At 45.0% G+C, this 20477-nt stretch overlaps 1 protein-coding gene across 1 annotated transcript in view; it reads right to left on the bottom strand.

Moving 5' to 3' along the window:
* Nucleotides 1-20477, bottom strand: part of LOC105862683 (sodium/potassium-transporting ATPase subunit alpha-4) — a 37379-nt gene that overhangs the window by 6773 nt on the left and 10129 nt on the right. Inside the window, exons 7-18 of the mRNA XM_012749178.3 lie at nucleotides 14873-15141; nucleotides 12555-12753; nucleotides 12203-12312; nucleotides 11869-12003; nucleotides 7664-7853; nucleotides 7347-7519; nucleotides 5345-5481; nucleotides 4788-4938; nucleotides 4306-4474; nucleotides 2412-2566; nucleotides 2132-2255; nucleotides 430-575 (exon numbers count right to left, since the gene is read on the bottom strand). Of these exons, the coding sequence (XP_012604632.2) occupies nucleotides 430-575; nucleotides 2132-2255; nucleotides 2412-2566; nucleotides 4306-4474; nucleotides 4788-4938; nucleotides 5345-5481; nucleotides 7347-7519; nucleotides 7664-7853; nucleotides 11869-12003; nucleotides 12203-12312; nucleotides 12555-12753; nucleotides 14873-15141 (1958 nt within the window). The remainder of the gene's footprint in view (nucleotides 1-429; nucleotides 576-2131; nucleotides 2256-2411; nucleotides 2567-4305; nucleotides 4475-4787; nucleotides 4939-5344; nucleotides 5482-7346; nucleotides 7520-7663; nucleotides 7854-11868; nucleotides 12004-12202; nucleotides 12313-12554; nucleotides 12754-14872; nucleotides 15142-20477) is intronic.

Below are 20477 nucleotides of genomic sequence, written 5' to 3'. Positions count from 1 at the left end.
AATGATATTATTTGAACTCTCTTGGAGCAAGGGAGTGTAACGGGATAAGAGCCAGCATTTGTTTCTAGGGCAATCATGGTTAAAACATGGAAAAACAGAAATCAGCCCAGAAAAGTTGACATGACAAAGACAACCTCCAGGTCCAAGGGAGCCAAAGGAGCCAGGAAGGCAAGAATGGACAACAGACAGTAGAAAGCAACAGAAGTGAGGTTACTGTAAACAAAGAGGCAATGATTTGACTATTCGCTGGTGTGATTGGATACTGAAGTCAAATGTTAGAATGCTCATGTAGGACTGAGGATGAGGCATCAGCTCTATCCGGTGCCTCCCTTTTCCACTCTTCAAAGATTTGCTAGACCCACTTTTCCATGTTATTTCCTCACTCTTATTGGTCACTCACTATCTACTCCCCTAGCCCCTCTTACTCACCCACTGCTGCCCATAGCTGTCCTGCAGGTCATTCAAGTATCGATCTTCCCAGTGAAGGCGGATGCCCAGCAGATCATTAGGCTTAAAACCATTCTCGGCCAGGATCACAAAGTAAGTGAAGAATCCAGCCAGAGCCTGGATCATTCCTGTGAGTAAGAGAGTCACAGGATGGGGGGACCTGGTTCAGGGAAGGGCCTAAAAGGAAGACCATGGAAGGAGTGGGGGCTGGGGGCTTGGTGTGTGTTTGAGGAGTATTGCAGAAGAGTCTTGCCATCAACCGTGTGATCCTATCCTCTCTGTGGGACTTGTCTCCAAGCCTTGACATTTGTTTCTAAACTCCAACCCAGAGTCATTTTTGAATCACATACTCTTAAATAAGGACTTTAGAGGCTATTTATTCCCCCTCCCTATTGAGCGAGTGCTGGGCTCCTCCTTTTGCATTTCCTCTGACATTCTGACACTCATCAGATCCTGTCCTCTCACATTTCTCTTATCCTTCTACACTTTGCCTCTCTCTTAGTCAAGACCTCTATCCACTGTGCCTGGAACACAGCAATAGCTGATGGTAATGTTTGCCTACTAGAGCTGTGCACTATGTAGATACCTTGTGGACATAGATACTCCCAACAATTCTGAACTGTTATCTGTATTTCATAAGTGGAAAAGTTGAACACAAAAAAAGATTCACTCATTGCCCAGGGTCATACAGCTGGTAAAGGTGAAATAAGGATTCATAGGTATGACTCCTAAATCTCTGCTTTTTCTATGTGTTTCCTTCCCTAGATATTGGAATGCTCTCTCTTGTCCTCAATCTCTTCCCTGTTCATCCCTCATCCTCTTTCCTGAAATACTCTATCTCACCTGGCAACTCAAGAATGAAAACCTCTAATTGACTCTCAAATGTCTTGCAAGACTGGCCCCAATATAAATGCTACCTGGGTCTACAGCCTTATTTTGTGCTACTTTATAAAGACTAAGGGCTCCCACCAGACTGGTTTATTCATTCTTTTCTGCCTAGCTCACAGCAACCTCAAACTCCTGGGCTCAAGCGATCCTCCTGCCTCAGCCTCCTGAGTAGCTGGGACTACAGGCAAGAGCCACCATGCCCAGCTCATTTTTTCTATATATATTAGCTGGCCAATTAATTCTTTCTATTTTTAGTAGAGACGGGGTCTCGCTCTTGCTCAGGCTGGTTTCGAACTCCTGACCTCAAGCAATCTGCCCACTTGGCCTCCCAGAGTGCAAGGATTACAGGCATGAGCCACCGCTCCCGGCCTTATTCACTCTTTTCTAACCATGCCATGTGAATTTCCCTTCTCCTTTAGTCTTCCACACCTGGCCATACATTTACTAATCTAAGCCCTATCCTCCAACACCAAGTTTAATTCCTATTTCCTACATAAGGCCTCGCTGACCATCCTCATAATTGGTGAGCCTGCTTGCTTTGTACTCCTGTAGCATGTTCTGTCTATGTTCACTATTTGGCACTTGGAGACACTATCATTTATTTATGTTTGTTGCTTTTCTACTGGACTCTATGTCAAAGGCAGATCAGAAATCAAACAGTTCCTTGTGTTTCCAGGACTTAGCACAGTTTGTTATTGAAAAAATCTCTCTCTGACTTCCAAACTGAGATGACTCAAATGGCCAGGCAGGGGCAACCACTCCCCACTCCCTTCACCCATCACTCCACTGGCCGCACCAATCTGTCCATAGGCCATGCCAATGAGACGGTTGTTCACCAGATTATCAGTCTTTGGGTTCCTTGGAAGCCTCTTCATGATGTCACTTTCAGCTGACTCGTAAGCCAAGGAGATAGCAGGGAGCTGGAGGATGAAGGGTGGGAATGTCAGGGGTCACAGAGTTCACAAGGAAACTCAGTGCTAATTCCAGCACTGCCCCTCTCCCTTGACACAGATTTTCCCTATTCCCTAATACATCTCACAGGAATTCTCAGAGCCGGGTCTCAGCTCCGTCCTTACCATGTCAGTGCCCAGATCAATGCAGAGAATGGCTATGGTGCCCAGAGGCAAGGGTATCCCGAGGATGATGAACAGCAGGAAGGGGCTGATCTCAGGAATGTTGCTGGTCAGGGTGTAGGCGATGGATTTCTTCAGGTTGTCAAAGATCAGGCGGCCTGGGGAGGATGGTCAACTTTCTGTGAGAAGCATCGAGAGAACACACCTCCCTCAAACCAGGTCATGGACCAAGAGGCCACTACAGAGAGGTGTCACAGTCCAGGGAAAGGGTCCGGATGTCCTAGACCTTAGTGGTCCCAGTTTTGTCTCTAAACTGTGTGATTATTAGTTAGAGCCATGATTTATTAGCATGCTCTGTCTGTGTACTCTTTGTTCTTGGATTCGACATGGCTAATGTTATCTGATCTCTGAAAATTAAGCAGAGTTGGGCCTGGTTAATCCTGAGATGCCAATATAAAAGCCTTTACAAGATTAAGGCTGAAGTGGAAAGAGCCTGGACTTGAGACAGGCTTGTATTCAAATCCTATCTTCTGCCATAACTAGTTGTGACCTTGGGTACCCGTCACCTTTCTTGAGCTTCACTCCTCCTGCCTTGCAAGATTGCTGAGTCCTTTGCTGACGACCTTTTCAAAGATTGTAATCCTTCCCTGCACTCCCTGCTTGATTTTTTTCCGTAGCACTTATCTTCTTTTACATACTATGTCATTTGCTCTATCTTTCCCCACTGGAAATTTTTTTTTTTTTTTTTTTTGAGACACAGTCTCGCTTTGTTGCCCAGGCTAGAGTGAGTGCCATGGCATCAGCCTAGCTCAGAGCAACCTCAAACTCCTGGGCTCGAGCAATCCTGCTGCCTCAGCCTCCCGAGTAGCTGGGTAGCCACTCGGGAGGTGAACTACAGGGATGCGCCACCATGCCCGGCTAGTTTTTTCTATATATATTAGTTGGCCAATTAATTTCTTTCTATTTATGGTAGAGACGGGGTCTCGCTCTTGCTCAGGCTGGTTTCGAACTCCTGACCTCGAGCAATCTGCCCGCCTTGGCCTCCCAGAATGCTAGGATTACAGGCGTGAGCCACCGCGCCTGGCCTCCCCACTAGAAATTAAGTTACATGAGGGAAGAGATTTGGTCCTTTATTTTCCCACTGTTGTATCCCCAACATCTAGTCTAGTGCCTTGCACATAGTCAAGAGAATTTTTTTTTTTTTTTTAAGGATAAAGACTCATCTCAAAAGGAGAATTTATTGAATTAAATGGGTATAAAATACCAAGCAAAGTGTCAGGATCATACTAGGTTTCAGTAAAACGGTAACCATTATTATTATGTGGATTATCAAATGTTTCAGTAAGAAAACTCCAGGCAGAAAGCAGGGAGCCTGGGATGCAGAATTCAGAGGATGTCCTGTTTCCCAATGGGCACTCTCTTCAGAATTCTCTGGGAAAGAGGGTGCTAAATTGGACTCATGCAGTCAATTCATAGATCAGGCTGCAATTGAACCTTATATGTCACCATCATCATTCAGGCAACAGGTTCCTAGGGGGCCCTCCTAAAGATTGTGGAGCATGGACTAATTCCAGGGCTATGGCTACATCTTGGAACTTGCTGTAGACCTACTTGAATCTCAGTGAGAGGGCAAATATGATGCTATGCCACACCAGAGTCCCAGTCTCCCTGGTGAATCTGGACTTTCTTCTGATCTCATAAAAAAGGGTTGCAGTTAGTCATAGTCTATGTACTAGCGGAATCTAGTTTGTAAAATTTTGTGTTACAGTGATTTATTTCCCAGTCTACAGAGGATCATGGAAGTTGGATAATGGGTAAATGGGACAAGGTTAATGTACACCACCCCCCACCTGAGTCCGAGGGCCAAGTCCCACCCCTGGGCATCCTGCTTCCTCACCTTCTTCCACCCCTGTGACGATGGAGGCAAAGTTGTCGTCCAGCAGGATCATGTCGGCTGCCTGCTTAGAGACGTCAGAGCCAGAGATGCCCATGGCGATGCCGATGTCAGCCTTCTTTAGTGCAGGGGAGTCGTTCACCCCGTCCCCTGTCACAGCCACGATGGCTCCCTGGGGAGGTCCAGACAGAGGGAGTGAAAAAATTACTGCGTCAGCTTCAGGACTAGTACCAAAGGTCAGTTTGATCTCAGCACCCCCGTTTCTTGAAGTAATTGTGTTTGATCTAGGGCTCCCTTTTCCTGCTCCCCTAAGATATCTGAATTCTCAGGGAGCCCCCAAACTGAAGGCCACCATGGAGGTCCAAGATGGGATACTCTCTGGAGGCTCCTCTGGCTCAGCCCACACACTTCCTCTGCTTGGTTTGGAGCTAGGCTAAGCCACATGATTTCTGCCAGGTTCCCGAGGGGTCCTTTGCCTTCCTTACCAGCCTCTGACACCCCTCTACAATGATGAGCTTCTGCTGAGGGGAGGTCCGAGCAAACACAATCTCACTGTGGTTTTGGAGGATCTGGTCAAGCTGCTCTGAGTTTAAATCCTTTAGTTCTGAGCCATGCACCACTATGGCTTTGACAGTGCTGAGGATAAAGAATTTCAAAAGCTAGTTCTGAGTATTGAGAATTCACCAGGGGTCCTGATGCCAGTCTTTACTATAACCTTCTTGATTCTTCTTTTAACCCAGTCTCCTCACTTATACCCAGCTGTGCACTGTCCCCAAATTGACACCGCCCTCCTCTCTCACTTTTGTCAACTATTCTTCTCTTTTTTTCTACCTCTTTCCCTGTCTCGCTTCCTCTATAAACCCCCTGACATAGTCACTTGGTTATTTTCCTCTTATGTTTTACTTTGAAATGTATAAATCCCACACATCCTACCTGCTGAAGGAGACTCCAAGAACTTTAGTAGGTGGGACCTGGGTGGGCAATAGGTGGGCAGTCTCAGGAGGGAGGGAAAATGGCAGATCTGGTTCTTTAGGGATCTCACCTGGCATCGACCTCGCTGATAGGGATCTTAAGCCGAGCAGCAATATCCTCTGCTGTCTCGTTGCCTTCTGAGATGATGCCCACACCCTTGGCAATGGCCTTGGCTGTAATGGGATGATCTCCCGTTACCATGATCACCTGGGTTGGGGAAGGGAGGGAAGAGGAGCAGAATCACCTTCAGAGAGGGCTTGGATCCTTCATCTTCCTCCCCTAAGAACCAACAGATCACTGCTTTTGTTCAACAAGGGTTTTAGTAGCGTATTCACGAGAACGTGTATAGACCAAAAACCTTGCTTCTGTGGCTTCAACCGTTAGAAGTGGGTCAGGACCATCTGACTATAAAACCTAAAATGATTTGGGTTCTAGATTTTCCAGGAATAAGTCAGAGATTTGAGTGTATTACTATATTCAGAATTTCATTTAATTGCTCCAGAAATGATTCTGCTTCCTTAAGCACAAAGACAGAAACACCTACACATAGAACAAGTGGTAATAAAGGAGCGTCTGGAATAATCCATCTGCCTAGCAAAATTTCATCTAGGCCCAGAGCATTCAAACCCTCACTCAACTTCTTTTCTTGCCACTACTTCATCCTGCCCCTTTTTGGATACCTACTACCTGGTCCTGTCCCATTGGTACCCAGAGATTAGGTTCGTATGCTCTGTGCTTTCATAGCATTCTGTTTTTCCATATTTCTACACTATCACTTCTCTGTGTGGTGACTTCATGTTTGTCTTTCTCCTCCACTGGACTGAGAGCTCTGCAAGGTGGCTCTTCCTTGTTAAGTTTCTTGCCCTAGCACAATGCTGAACACACACTGAGCCATCAACAAATAATTATCAAGTGAAGGAATTAAGAAATGGCCACTACCTGGGAGCCACTGCCCAAGGTTTCCAAGTGCCCTCCCAGCACACATGGCCCAGGCTGACCCCCAGACAAACTGTCAACAGTCACAGGTCTAACACAAAGGCAGCTCCAACAGACAGCATCTAGTTCTCCTGAAATACCTCCAGAGTCCCTCTAGGCTAAGTCCACACTCTCCCAAGTCTGGTGATCTGGAGCATAAGGTATGCACAGGAAAGGTACAATACCTAATCTGTGAAGATATATATGAGACTTAGAATTTGACCCAGGAAACATGGGATACTGAACATCTCAGAATTTGAGGAATTCTATTTCTGCCATCCCATGAAGTGCAAGGCCCACCCTGACCAAAGAGGACTTTCCACTTCCATGTTTGATCTGTGGCTGAATTTCACTCTTGGTGCATTTCGTTTTGGTTTCTAGCTTTTATTCCTGGACGTGTATCTGTTAAGGCAGTTGCTCACACCAAGTCAGGCCTGTTGAGGATCTCCCAGCTCTCAGTATCTCATTCTCACTGCCACCTGCTGCAGACTCCCAGCCCTCATGGCCTCCCCCTTCACGACCCATCCCGGCAGCACGTTTACACGACATCTTCCAGCACTTTGCTACTCCTAGTGTGTGGTAGTGTGGCCGTATGGACTGCAAACCAGCAGCAACACAGCACCTGGGAATAGCTTATTAGAAAGCCAGAAGCTCACGGTGACCTCGACCTACTAAATCAAGATCTGCATTTAAAAAAAAAAAATCTCTAAGGGATTCCCATGCACATCAGTTTGAGAAGCACTACACTGGACACTGGTTCTCTAACATGTCTTTTCATTGGGATCTCCAGGAAAGCTTTTAAAAATACAATTGCCCCAGGTCCCCTCCCAAGAGTTAATTAAATTGTTCTGGGGTGTGGCCTAGACATCAGATTGGTAAAGCTCCCCTGGTGATTCTAACGTTCAATGCAAGTAGCATTCTAACTAGAGAGGAAACTTACTATTGAGTATCTCATAAGACTAAAAAGTATAAGCCCAAGGAAGCAGAAATCAATTCAATTAAACTAAGATTATTAAGCACCGACTCTGTGCAAGGCTTTCTGGTAGCTTCTCCAACTTGAGTCCTGTGGGGGGCCTACAGGGTGGGCAGGTATTTACCTTAATCCCTGCACTACGACACTTGCTCACGGCATCGGGCACTGCAGCTCGGGGAGGGTCGATCATGGATATGAGGCCCGCAAAACAAAGGTTATCCATAGGAAAATTTATTTCATCTGTATTAAATTGGAATCCTTTGGAGAAGCTGCTAGGCAGATTCAAGAAACAGAACCCTGGAGAGAAACAGAAGAAGGGATCAGTACTCATTCAGCTCTCCAGGTCCCTATCCTGCTCACCCCAACATCCTAAATTTTTCATCCCACAAATAACAAGCACTTTGATGCCATTCTTCAAAGGCTTCCCCCACGGCTCCTCACCTAGCACACGCTCCCCTAGTCCCCCCAGTTCTAAGTAGGCATTTTGGAAGTCTTCCTTCATCTGATCGTCCATGGGGTACTCCTGCCCTTTCAGAAGGAAAGTAGAACAAAAATCCAAGATCCTTTCGGGAGCACCCTTCATCAGCAGCATGTGGGTCTGGGAGTTTTCCTCCCGCAGGTGGATGGACATCTAGGGAGAGAGAGGAGGCATCGGTGGAACAGGAGGAGAGAGCAAGCGTCAGGGCAAAAAAAACAAGGGCAAGGTTTTGAAGGTTAAAAGACAAGCAACCTGTTTCTCATTCCCCTTTCTTTTTTCCCCCCTGCCCCTAGTCAAATCTGACCGAGGTTGAACCCAGTCTTTCCAGGAAACCCGGCCTGGCCTGGTATTGTTTGCACACATGAATCTCCATTGTCTTCTCAGCCAGACTGGAAGCTCTCTGAGGGCAGAGCCAGGCACTCTCACTTTCCACCCGCTTCCTTGCTGACTGGGTGGCTAGAGAGCAGAAGTGGGAAGGGGGGCTGCCAAGAAAGACAGCAGAATAGACAGGACAGGAAGCTTGAAAAGTCTGAAGACCTGTGTTCTGGGACCAGCAAGAATGTCCTATGACCTCAGGACATCTGTTGAACCTTGCTAAACCTTAGTTCCTTCCATAAAATGTGTAGTGTTCTGTCCTGCCTCTTTCACTGGGTTTTTATGAGAAATAGAGTAAAAAATACTTTGAAAACTGTGAAGCGCAATCCAAAAATAGGTTAGTTATTCTTGTCCCCAGGCCACTCTCTCCTAAAAGCATGAGAAGTCCCCTGAGAGTAACTAGCTAGTAGGGTTTGGTGTGGGGGTCCTTGTAGGTGTGTTTGGGAGGGAAGGAGCATATTCAGGAAGTGAACCTGAGGAAACAACAGCAACAAGGAGAGAGAAAGAGATCAGTTTGGGTTTTGCGTTTTCTCTTGGTCTCTAATATATGAAAAAGGACTCTCTATGGGGTTCCTCTTGCCATTGAAAGGAAATGCCAGTCCTCACCCCCCTGCCCCCATTGGGAACAAAATCAGCGCATTGAAAGGAACTGTGGGAACACAGAAGAGGCCAGACTATGCTGCCCACCCACGGGGTAAGCAGGGTGGGAAACCAATGTGTAAAACGTGGTTATGTTAAAATCTCTCTCGTCATGTTCACAATATGCTTAAGCAATTAAGAGGAAGAACCTTAACTCGTTTAAGCAGAAAGCTGTAAAAGGTCAAAAAAAGCTCAATTTTCTGAGTGCTCAATAAATATCTGTTGAATGAATGAAAGGCCTGGAAGGTGATAGCAAGTCCTACTTAAGCTAGTAACTTGGTCACAGAAAAATCACATCTTGGTAGAAAATTACAAACAAAAAAGATGGAGGGAAAAATCTGGAAATGCCAGGACAGGGTATCTTCTTTGTTTCCTTTCTGTCTCAGAGAAAGAAAAAGACCAAGCTCTGCAAGCTACCAGCAGGCTAGAGATGTCCCTTGCAAAGACTGGAGAACTACCTTTGGAGCAGCTAACTTGGAGCCTCCCAGAATAAGTGCCCGCCAGAGCAGGGTGGCCAGTGGGCTGCCCTTAGACACTGGATGCACCACGGTGGACAATTCTGCTGTTGGAGCCGGATATATTCGATAGAAAAGACACTAACCGTGATTCATTGGGGGGAAGTCGCTATTTGTTGAACATCCCAACAAATGTTGTACCTGTGTTTTGCTTTTATTTTGAATCACATGGAGGGAGAAGTACCTAATTCTTTCCAAAGGCTTTGCTCCAGTCAAAGGCCCTGCCAAGCCACAAAATTCCTGTCTGGTTAGTGAGGCCACTAAATAGCAGAAAAAAAATGGAAATAAGTTTGCAGTTTGAGCCTAGGAGACCTGTTTTATTACACTGACTGAAAACCAATTGAGACAAAAAGCGATGGATCTATTTAAGTCTTACTTGTTCAGTCTTCTTTCTTGTTTTTTTTTTTTTAATAACATTTCACATTACCCTAGGATTTGCTCAGTCTTCAATGTGAAAATATAGGTATAATTTGGTTTTTAAAAATCTATATAGATTTTATTATTATGTGTTTTTCTAAGACAGAGAAGCAAAACTGAGCTGGTCATGGTGGCATGTGCCTGTAGTCCCAGCTACTTGGGAGGGCTGAGGTAGAAGGATTGCTTGAGCTCAGGAGTTTGAGACCAGCCTGGGCAATATAGTGAGACCCCATCTCTAAAAGACAAAACAGGCCGGGCGTGGTGGCTCACGCCTGTAATCCTAGCACTCTGGGAAGCCAAGGCTGGGCGGATTGCTGGAGGTCAGGATTCAAAACCAGCCTGAGCAAGGGCAAGACCTTGTCTCTACTATAAATACAAAAAAATTAATTGGCCAACTAATATATATATATATATATGTATATATATATATATATATATATATATATATATATATAGAAAAAATTAGCTGGGCATGGTGGCACATGCCTGTAGTCCCAGCTACTCGGGAGGCTGAGGCAGCAGGATTACTTGAGCCCAGCAGTTTGAGGCTGCTGTGAGCTAGGCTGACGCCACGGCACTCACTCTAGCCTGGGCAACAAAGCGAGACTCTGTCTCAAAATAAATAAATAAATAAAATAAAATAAAATAAAATAAAATAAAATAAAATAAAATAAAAGACAAAACAAACAAAAAAACTGACCGGAATGACTTGAGAGTCTCATTTCCTCTGTTACCCACACCTGAATGCCTGGCCTTTTCAGTAATGCGTGGAGTTGGAGAATACAGCCCCCTGAGTGAATCATGATTGCCCCATGGAACTCACACTGTACGTCACAGAGCTGTAGTCATTGAAATGCAACTGTTCCCACTTTCTACCATAATCCTCTCTTCCAAATCTGCCAGGATTCTGACTTGGGAGAGAAATACTGTCTTTCCTGTCCCTCTCATGGATTTTATTGTTAGTGCCACCACAGTCCCTCACTCAGCATTTCCCCTTCTCTTGTCTACTCCTTCCTGAATAATGGATCAAAATGTTCCTTGGAGAAAAAAAAACTTCACAAACACACAAACACCCCGATGGCCTACCTGATGGCAGCTGCTAGAACTGCAGGCATGAAGTGGAAAGAAATATTTGATGGCTAATGAAACAGTGTTGTGCAAATGAAACCCAATTCTGCTGTGGCAAATCTTGTAGTAGACATAGCGGTACCTCCTAACAGCTGCACATGACTTTAACATGACTTTCTCCTACCAACCTCTGCTACCTATGAACATTTCAGAAAGCATTTATGACTTGCTTTCTCTACAAGTCGTGCAGGCTCAGAGCTCTGCTTAGGACTGAATGCCTCTTTTTTTATCACCTGTTTTACTTCTCTTTACCTGTTTGTCACTTTCTCTCTCTTTTTTGTTTTTTGAGACAGAATGTTGCTCTGTCACCCTGACTAGAATGCAATGAAGCCATCATAGCTCACTACAACCTCAAACTCCTGGGCTCAAGTGATCTTCCAGCCTTGGCCTCCCAAGTAGCTGGAACTGCAGGCGCATGCCACCACGCCTGGCTAATTTTTTAAATTTTTCTGTAGGGACAGGGGCGGTGTCTCACTATGTTGCTAGCGCTGGTCTCGAACTCCTAATTTCAAGCAATCCTCCTGGCTCAGCCTCCCAAAGTGCTAGGTTTATAGGCATGAGCCACTGCGCCCCAGCCTTGTTACTTTCTCTTGAGGCGAACTTTCCTCTTTTTTTTTTTTTTTTTTTTTTTGAGACAAAGTCTTACTCTGTTGCCCGGGGCTAGAGTGCTATGGCATCAGCCTAGCTCACAGCAACCTTGAACTCCTGGGCTCAAGCAATCCTCCTGCCTCAGCCTCCCAAGTAGCTGGGACTACAGGCACATGCCACCATGCCTGGCTAATTTTTTCTATATATTTTTAGTTGTCCAGCTAATTTCTTTCTATTTTTTGTAGTAGAGATGGGGTCTTGCTCTTGCTCAGGCTGATCTCGAACTCCTGAGCTCAAACCATCCATCCGCTTTGGCCTCCCAGAGTGCTGGGAGCCACCGTGAGCCACCGTGCCCAGCCCGAACCTTCCTCTTAATTGGGATACTGGTTCTGTTGAACTATTCCTCTGCTCAGAGGTGAAGTTGAAAGCAAAGGCAAAGCTCCCCTTTCCCTCAATGATGAGCTTATGCTCCACCACCATTCCTCCTACCTTTGTCGGTTCTGTACCTGGTATTTGTTGGTAGAATTAAAGGGAATCTCTGCCACCTTCGGGTTTTTTTCTCTCATTTTTGACACAGGGCTGTACGTCTGCTCGATGAATTTGAGGAGGGCTGACTCAGAAGCATCACCTGTTGTTGTCCTCTGCCGGGATAAGGTTTGTATAAGGGCCAGGGGCATGCTACCTGGGCATGGGGCTTGACTGTGGTAACAAGGATGGGGTGGAATAGGGAAGGGAGGGGTGCCTGGGGGAAATCACTGAGCACCAGGAAAGAGAATTCTGGGGAAAGGGCAGATTATACCCTGGACACTGAGGTCCCCTCTTCCCCCTTAGGTCTGACACCTTAGCTATGGACAGTCTCTCCTGATTAGGTTTAAAGTCAGCCCGGTTGCAGAGGCCAGCGATTCGGGCCAGGATATACCAGGTATCTGAGCCCTCAGGAATTACTGTCCCTAGGGAGAAAGAATGGAAGAATTGTGAGCGGGGGATAAGAGAATTTAAAGCAAGGGATTATTTACATCCTGTTTCATACCCAAATACTTCACAGAGGCAACACTTCCTTTCCTCCATACTCCCTTTTCTCTGCTCCACTTTCAGGCTCTCTTTTCTCTGTCTGGACTCACCAGTCTCTCTCAGCTCACTCATCACATTCCCCAAATCCCTGTACTCTTGTTCCACCAATACCACTAGTCACCAGTCGCTTCTTCGCTGGTGTCGGCCTCATACACAGTCCTGTCGAACCACAAGTGGGTGACCGTCATGCGGTTCTGGGTGAGGGTGCCCGTCTTGTCCGAGCAGATGGTGGACGTGGAGCCCAGCGTCTCCACCGCCTCCAGGTTCTTCACCAGGCAGTTCTTCCGCGCCATGCGCTTGGCTGTCAGGGTCAGGCACACCTGGAGCCCGGAAGAGGGAAGAGGATAAAGAGGAGAGACGGACTGTTTGCATTTTGGAAATTTGGTTGTTTTTATTGCTATTTTAATTTTTTGTACTTATTTCCCTTTGGTTCCCACCTACTCTTTTAGAAATTCCATCTGTGGCTGTGGTAAAGGAAATTAGGAGAGTGGTTTTGGTTTGTGCTTTATGGCAAGAGTTTCAAAAAGAATATATTCCTTTACCAGGGTATCAGAGAATGATCTGCCTTCTTCCCCTGAAATTTTCCTCTCCCCCAGGATCCTCTTTATCTTTTCAATTCAGCAGCCTCTTTTCTATTCAAGTTCAGGCCACACTTCTTTCTCAAGTCCAGTCATTCCAGGGACCATATGCATAGCTAATTTCTATTGTGATTTAAGATGCAGGGTGTGGGTGGGCTATGGTGGCTCTTGCCAGTAATCCTAGTATTCTGGGAGGCTGAGGCGGGAGGTTTGCTTGAGCTCAGGAGTTCCAGACCAGCCTGAGCAAGAGCAAGACCCTATCTCGACTAAAAATAGAAAAATTAGCCGGGCATGGTGGTGTGTGCCTGTGGTCCCAGCTACTCGGGAGGCTGAGGCAAGAGGATTGCTGGAGCCCAGGAGTTTGAGGTTGCTGTGAGCTAGGCTGATGCCACTGCGCCCTATTCAGGGCAATGGAGTGAGACTCTGTCTGGAATGATGGGGGGGCCGTTGTACCAGTAGTTTAAAAAAATATGGGGAAGAGATGATGATGCTGTAAGAAATTTCACAGCACTGAAAAGGACTTGAAAAATCATTTAAGCCAAAAAATTTTTGTTGATCATAAACTCAGTGTAAGCCAGGTGTATGGCAAGGTTGTTTTTATTTTTATTTTTTTATTTATTTTTATTTATTTATTTTTTTTTCTTACCAGAAACGTCTGTTGTATAGGTTGTTTTTAAAGCTAATGAATTCTTAAGCTATGATTATGTAAATGTGGAATTCTAATGGTAGGATTAGGGGTTATAACTTATTTACATAATTATCAATGGTCCTGATGTTTTCATGCTAGTCCGAACATACACTGAGCATTATTCTCATCTCTACGTTAAGAAGAAGATTGATAAACTGGAGCATACCCCAAACAGGTGATCAGCAAGGCAAGCAGTCAGAAGACCATGCCACAGGAAGAAGGGCTAAGGGAAAAGGGATTGTTTCATGTTCTACCCAGAGAGTTCAAGGGAACTTAATGGCTACCATCAAAAAGCTAAAGGGCTAGTCCTTAGAAGAGAGAGAATTGACTTATTTTATGCCTTTTCAACTGGCAAAACTAGGACCAAAGAGAGAATCATATTTATGCTAAACACAATGAAATTTAACTAGAGCAATCCAAGAATGAAATAAACTGAGGCAGAAAGGAGTGGGCTTCCGATTACTAAAATAATAATCATCTTCCATGGATTGTTTAGAGCAGCAGTCCACAACCTTTTAGGCACCAGGGACCGGTTTCATAGAAGACGATTTTTCCACAGACTGGGGATTGGGGAAGGAGAGGTGGAGCTTAGGTGGTCATGCAAGTGATGGGGAAGGGCTGTAAATACAGAAATTTTACACAGGAAAAATACACAGGAAGCTTCCACTGGCCTTGCCACTCACCTCCTGCTGTGCCCAGCAGGTTCTGGTCCACCCTGAGGGTTGGGGACAGCAGTTTTAGAGGGTATTCAGCATGGGTTAAAAGGTTGAATTTATGTGGCCTTTGACATCCTTTCCAGTAAGATTCTATAATTCTAAATTAATCTTCCTCTATAAACTGATGAATATATTGAGGCCTAGAGATGTTAAGTGATTTCAACAAGTTCACCAAACAGTACAGCCAGAACTAGAGCTCACTCCTGGTGACTTATAAGCCAATGCTTTTTCCATCAAAACTTCCTTCCTTTCTCATTGAAGAGAAAGGGAAGGCAACAGAAGATATGGGCAGAGGAAGTCAATGTAATTTTGGAAGCTAAATTATTCCTGACACCCATATATACATATCAGGAATATTCTGCAGTTGAGAGGTTCAACAACAAAAGAGATACTAGTGATTTCATTTCCCATGGGTGGTTTGTCTGTCCTGAGGTCATTTTCCACCCTGTCTACTCACAGTGACAGTGGCTAACAGCCCCTCAGGCACATTGGCCACAATGATGCCAATAAGAAAAATGACAGCCTCCAGCCAGCCGTAGCCCAAGATAAGTGAGAGCCCAAAAAAAGTGACACCGAGGAACATGGCCACCATAGTGATCAGATGGATGAAGTGTTCAATCTCAGTAGCAATGGGGGTCTTGCCAACTGTCAGGCCTGACGTCAGGGAGGCAATTCTGCCCATCACCGTGTCATCTCCTGTTGCAATCACGACCCCCCGGGCTGTTCCTGTGGATGAAGGGGGAAAGGACAATGTGATATTGTGATATAATAAGAAGTGTATATATTGGTCTCTGTCCTTAGTTCCTGACATAAAGCTCCTGAAACCCTTGAAGATAGGGGTGCTAGGAGAATCTCTTGTTCTAATGTTTGATCTTTGACCCAGGTTTCTAACAAAGAGCTCCCAACACCTTTATAATTCCCTAAGTGATAGGAATGTCTGATACAGAACTCCTAAATCCCTCGGAAGCTGATAGGAGGATCTTTGCTCTAATGAGGTGACTCTTTTTTTTTTTTTTTTTTGTAGATAAAAGTTAAACTTTAGGCCGGGCATGGTGGCTCATGCCTGTAATCCTAGCATTCTGGGAGGCCGAGGCGGGCGGATTGCTCAAGGTCAGGAGTTCGAAACCACCCTGAGCAAGAGCGAGACCCCGTCTCTACTATAAATAGAAAGAAATTAATTGGCCAACTAATATATAGAGAAAAAATTAGCCGGGCATGGTGGCGCATGCCTGTAGTCCCAGCTACTCGGGAGGCTGAGGCAGGAGGATTGCTTGAGCCCAGGAGTTTGAGGTTGCTGTGAGCTAGGCTGACGCCATGGCACTCTAGCTTGGGCAACAAAGCGAGACTCTGTCTCAAAAAAAAAAAAAAAAAGTTAAACTTTACTTCACTAATTATAGGCACTTTAGGAATTCAGAGGTGGCGGGAAACAATAGCTAATCAAGTAATCAAGACTCTCTACCCCTGATTTTTGTGGGGCAGCAGTACTGTTCTTAGACCCAGGCAAGAAGGACTCCTGCCCTAGGCCTCACAGTTAGAGAGTAGCTCCTATCACAAACACTGCTCAGGTCCCACTTGAGGTGACTCTTGGTGGGTTCCTGGACAGCCACAGTATGGGGGTTGGTTGCCAGAGGAGCAAACCACGGGATTAGAGGGGTAGGACATTTAGCACCACCCCCAGACCTCTGGGGAGGAGAGAGGAGCTGTAGGTCGAGTTGATCACCAATGGCCAATAATGTAATCAATCATGCCTACGTAATGAAGCCTTCATGATAAACCCAAAGGACTGGGTTTGCGGAGCTTCCGGGTAGATGACCATGTGGAGATGTCCAAGAGTAGCCACCTGGGCTGGAGAGGGGATGGAAGCGCCTCCACGCCCCTTCCCACATGTATTGCCCTATGCATCTCTTCCATTTGGCTGTTCATCGGTATCCTTTGTGATATTTTTTTTTTTTTTTTTTTTTTGAGACAGAGTCTCGCTTTGTTGCCCAGGCTAGAGTGAGTGCCGTGGTGTCAGCCTAGCTCACAGCAACCTCAAACTCCTGGGCTCAAGCAATCCTCCTGCCTCAGCCTCCTGAGTAGCTGGGATTACAGGCATGCGCCACCATGCCCGGCTAATTTTTTCTCTATATATTAGTTGGCCAATTAATTTCTTTCTATTTATAGTAGAGACGGGGGTCTCGCTCTTGCTCAGGCTGGTTTTGAACTCCTGACCTCCAGCAATCCGCCCACCTCGGCCTCCCAGAGAGCTAGGATTACAGGCGTGAGCCACCGCGCCCGGCCCCTTTGTGATATCTTTTATAGTAACTGGGTAAATGTAAGTAAAGTGTTTCCCTGAGTTCTGTGAGCCATCCTAGGAAATTGGTAAAACCCAAGGAAAGGGCTGTGGGAACCCTGATTTATAGCTGGTCAGTCAGAAGTATAAGTCACAACCTGGGACTTGCAACTGGTATCTGAAGTTGGGGGCAGTCTTGCAGGACTGAGTCCTCAACTTGTGGGATCTGATGCTATCTCCAGGTAGATAGTGTCAGAACTGAGTTAAATTATAGGACCCCCCCGTTGGTGTCTTCTGGGGAATTGGTTGCTGGTGGGAGAAATCCCCATGCATGTCGGATACAAGTGTTCTGTGATCAGAGTGACTTTAGAGAGAGAGAGAGAGAAACTGTTTTTTTGTTTTATCAGATGTTGTCACCCAAGACATGTCAAGTCTGAGTTGTAAAGCCTGTTGGGTTTGGGTCCTACAAAAAGAAAGCTGTCAATGGTCAAAAACAAAGTGGAAACTCAAGGCCCTCTGGGAGGTCATTATGTTCTATTCTCCTTATATTTAGTTTATACAAATAAAGGTCTCCTAGTCTGAAAAATCTCTGAAGAGATTTCACAGTTCTCCAGAGACACCTACTTTTATTGCCTAATTGTCTTCACCATTGAGAAGGCCTTCATTACACTTAATCGAAATATCTTCTATTGCTTGTATATTTCTTGCTTTGCCCGCAGCAGCTGAATAGTTTCTAGATCCCCAGGAATAGTGGTTACCCATCTGGTAGAATCCTATGTGGCAACATCTGCTTAGCCTCTAACCCAGTAGTTCTCAACTGGAGGCAATTCCCACCCTGTGCTCCACTCCTAGGGACATTTGGCAATGTTTGGTTAACATTTTTTGTCATCATCACCGGGGCGGAAGAAGACTGCTACTGGCATCTAGTAGGTAGAAGCCAGGGATGCTGCTAAACATCCCACAATGCACTGCACAGCCCTCCCCTCCCCCCACAGCAGAGAATTATCCAGCCCCAAGTGTCAGGAGTTGAGAAATCCTACTTTAACCTGAGCCCCCTCCCTGCCTTGCTGGCTGGAGTCAGTCTGACCTCTGCTGGGTAGCACAGGCCATAACAGCTGGGCTCCTGAGCTTGCCAGGGTCCTGCTTTTCTCTCCAGTAGCACCACCCCTGAGTCAGAAGGGCAGCCTGGACATCATGTTTGGGTTTACACACGTATGACGCTGGCCGCTTATCTACATGGCTTGAAATGAGGTGCATGACAAAACTCTTTGCTTTAAATAATAATTCTTGCTTTACCATAATGATTGAAATTTCTACCATTAAAGTCAGAGAATCAGTCAAAAAAAAAAAAAGCAACATATTCTCGGAATAGCGCTTATTCTAAAAGCAGAAAGACTCAGGTCTGGAAGTTCAACATTCCAAATTATTTACTATTTTCTCTAGGGAAATTTGCTTAAAATCCCTAGAACTCGGGCTTCCTCATCTTTAAAATGGGATGAAAGCACCTACAAAACTGTGAGAATTAAATGTTTGTAAAAGAAGAGGATTGGGCACATAGTGGACACCCAAATATTAGTTTCTTTCTTCTCTTTATTTAGACAAGTTTAGGGTCTCCGGAAGGACCAATATAAAATCATACATGTGACCTAGGAGGGGCAGCTCTAATCTAGCAGCTCCCAAGAACATTGTAGCATAGAGCAGTTGGTGGTCTCCATTTCTAAGGTCAGCTACAGCTATATGAGTCTGAGAGCAGGGTCCTACTCATATAGCAGACAGGTCAGGTCAATGTTTTTGTGGAGAAGGAATTCTGGAAAGGTTCACAGTATGAAACACTCTATAGACGACCTTCAAACTGGTTGCCACAGGCATCCATTGGACCTTGTGGAAAGAAGATACAAAAATACTTGAGAGATGCTAAAAGGGTTTCATATTTTTGGTGGGGTGGGAGGGTGAGTAGAGAGTATGGTGTCATTTATGCCTATTTTTTTGCCATGGTTTAGTCCAGTTCTTCATTTTTATTCCTTCTGCTATGGTTTCCTCATGCTTGGAGACAGGGAATAGCTAATCCCAATATGTCTAGAGATGGGGTGTGTTGACGTCAACCTAGGAAAGGTTGAAAAGGCCAAGCATCCCATATCCCAGGCTAAACTGGCTCCTTTATACACCTTCCATATACTGCCAGAGAAATAGCTTAGGTTTCCTTGACGATGCATGAGAACTCAAAGAGAAGTTTGAACCACAGCCTCATCAGGGTCCACAGTGATGAAAGCTGGGAGGCAAGGGTAAAGGTTAAAGTTATGCTACTAGTTTGTAAATTGCAGAGAAATTTCTCAATCCAGCAGTCAAGAGCTCCCTCAACTTAGTCCCACCTTGTTGGCCACATCTTGGCTTCCATTAGTCTCATATAAAACCCTTTTCCATGTAAACAGACCCTTGTTTCCCAGATGGAATGCCATCAACCACTTTCCCCCATCCCCTTTTTCTGAAATATATACTTAGCTGGTGAGAAACCTACTTTGCAAGAGCAAATCAGGGCAAATTTCTTCCTAAAATCTAATATAAATAGTAGAAGTCTAGTGTCTTTGGAGAAAGCTCACCAACTTGCACCTTTCTGTCCAAGCGATTTTTAAAAAATTATTTTAATATGTATATATAATTTTCTAGCTGGATTCTTTCTGATAGTCTATTCAATCTTAACATTACTCTTATCCTTTCAGGCATTTTCAAATTAAATACTTTGATTACTGGAGAGGTCATTAGCAATCTATTAGTGCAGAACATGGTCTGCAGAAAAAGCATGGACTTTGGAGACAGACCCACCTTAACATCCCTTACCTTATCTTTTCTGTTGAGTTGTGCTCTTGAGCACAGCACTTAATTTCTTTGAACCTGAGTCTTTCATATATAAAAATAGGGATAATTTTACATATCCCTATCACAACACAGTTTTGTGAGACTCAGAGAAATAATATCTATAGCCCTTGACATATACTATACATTCAATAAAAAATATCTATTTCTATATACCCAAACATTTATTCTTAAGCATGAATAATGGTTTTTCAAGTGTGTTTCAGGGACTCTTCAGGCCTTCTTAAAGGAAAAGGGCAAAAGAGAGATTGACATAGTGATATTGAATGCCTTATTATCAGTTTTTTTGTTTTATTTTTTATTTTAGCATATTATGGGGGTATAAGTGTTAAGGTTACGTATATTGCCCATGCCCCCTTCCCCCTTGAGCCAGAGTTTTTGTTTGTTTTAGAGACAGAGTCTCCCTCTGTCACCCAGGCTGGAGTGCAGTGCCACAATCATAGATCACTGCAGCCTCATACTCCGGGGCTCAAGCAGTTCTTCTGCCTCAGACTCCTGAGTAGCTGGGACTACAGGGGCACACTACCATGCCTGGATATACCGTGTTTCCCCGAAAATAAGACCTACCCATAAAATAAGCCCTAGCAGGATTTCTAAGCATTTGCACAATATGAGCCATACCCTGAAAATAAGACCTAGTGCTGGGCGTGGCTACGCAGTGTATCTGCACACCCCATGCATTTCGTCCTGGAGTGGTAAAGAAGATGAGCAGCCCTTCTCATCTACCCTATGAGAGCTCTATTGCTCTGCATGAGAGATTGGGGCCAATGGTTCTAAAGGAAATAGAGTCACAAGAAATTCAGGATGGAATTGGCGAGTTGGGGGTTTGGCGAGTTATGATGTTCCAGAAGAAGAACGACTTAACTATATTTGAATAAATGTAGATTGTTGTACCATACTTAAAAAAAAATAACACATC

The sequence above is a fragment of the Microcebus murinus genome, chromosome 2 (assembly GCF_040939455.1).
Source record: "Microcebus murinus isolate Inina chromosome 2, M.murinus_Inina_mat1.0, whole genome shotgun sequence".
Lineage (NCBI taxonomy): Eukaryota > Metazoa > Chordata > Mammalia > Primates > Cheirogaleidae > Microcebus > Microcebus murinus.
Note: the sequence above shows the minus strand (reverse complement) of the source record. Positions and strands in the feature narration are given on the sequence as shown.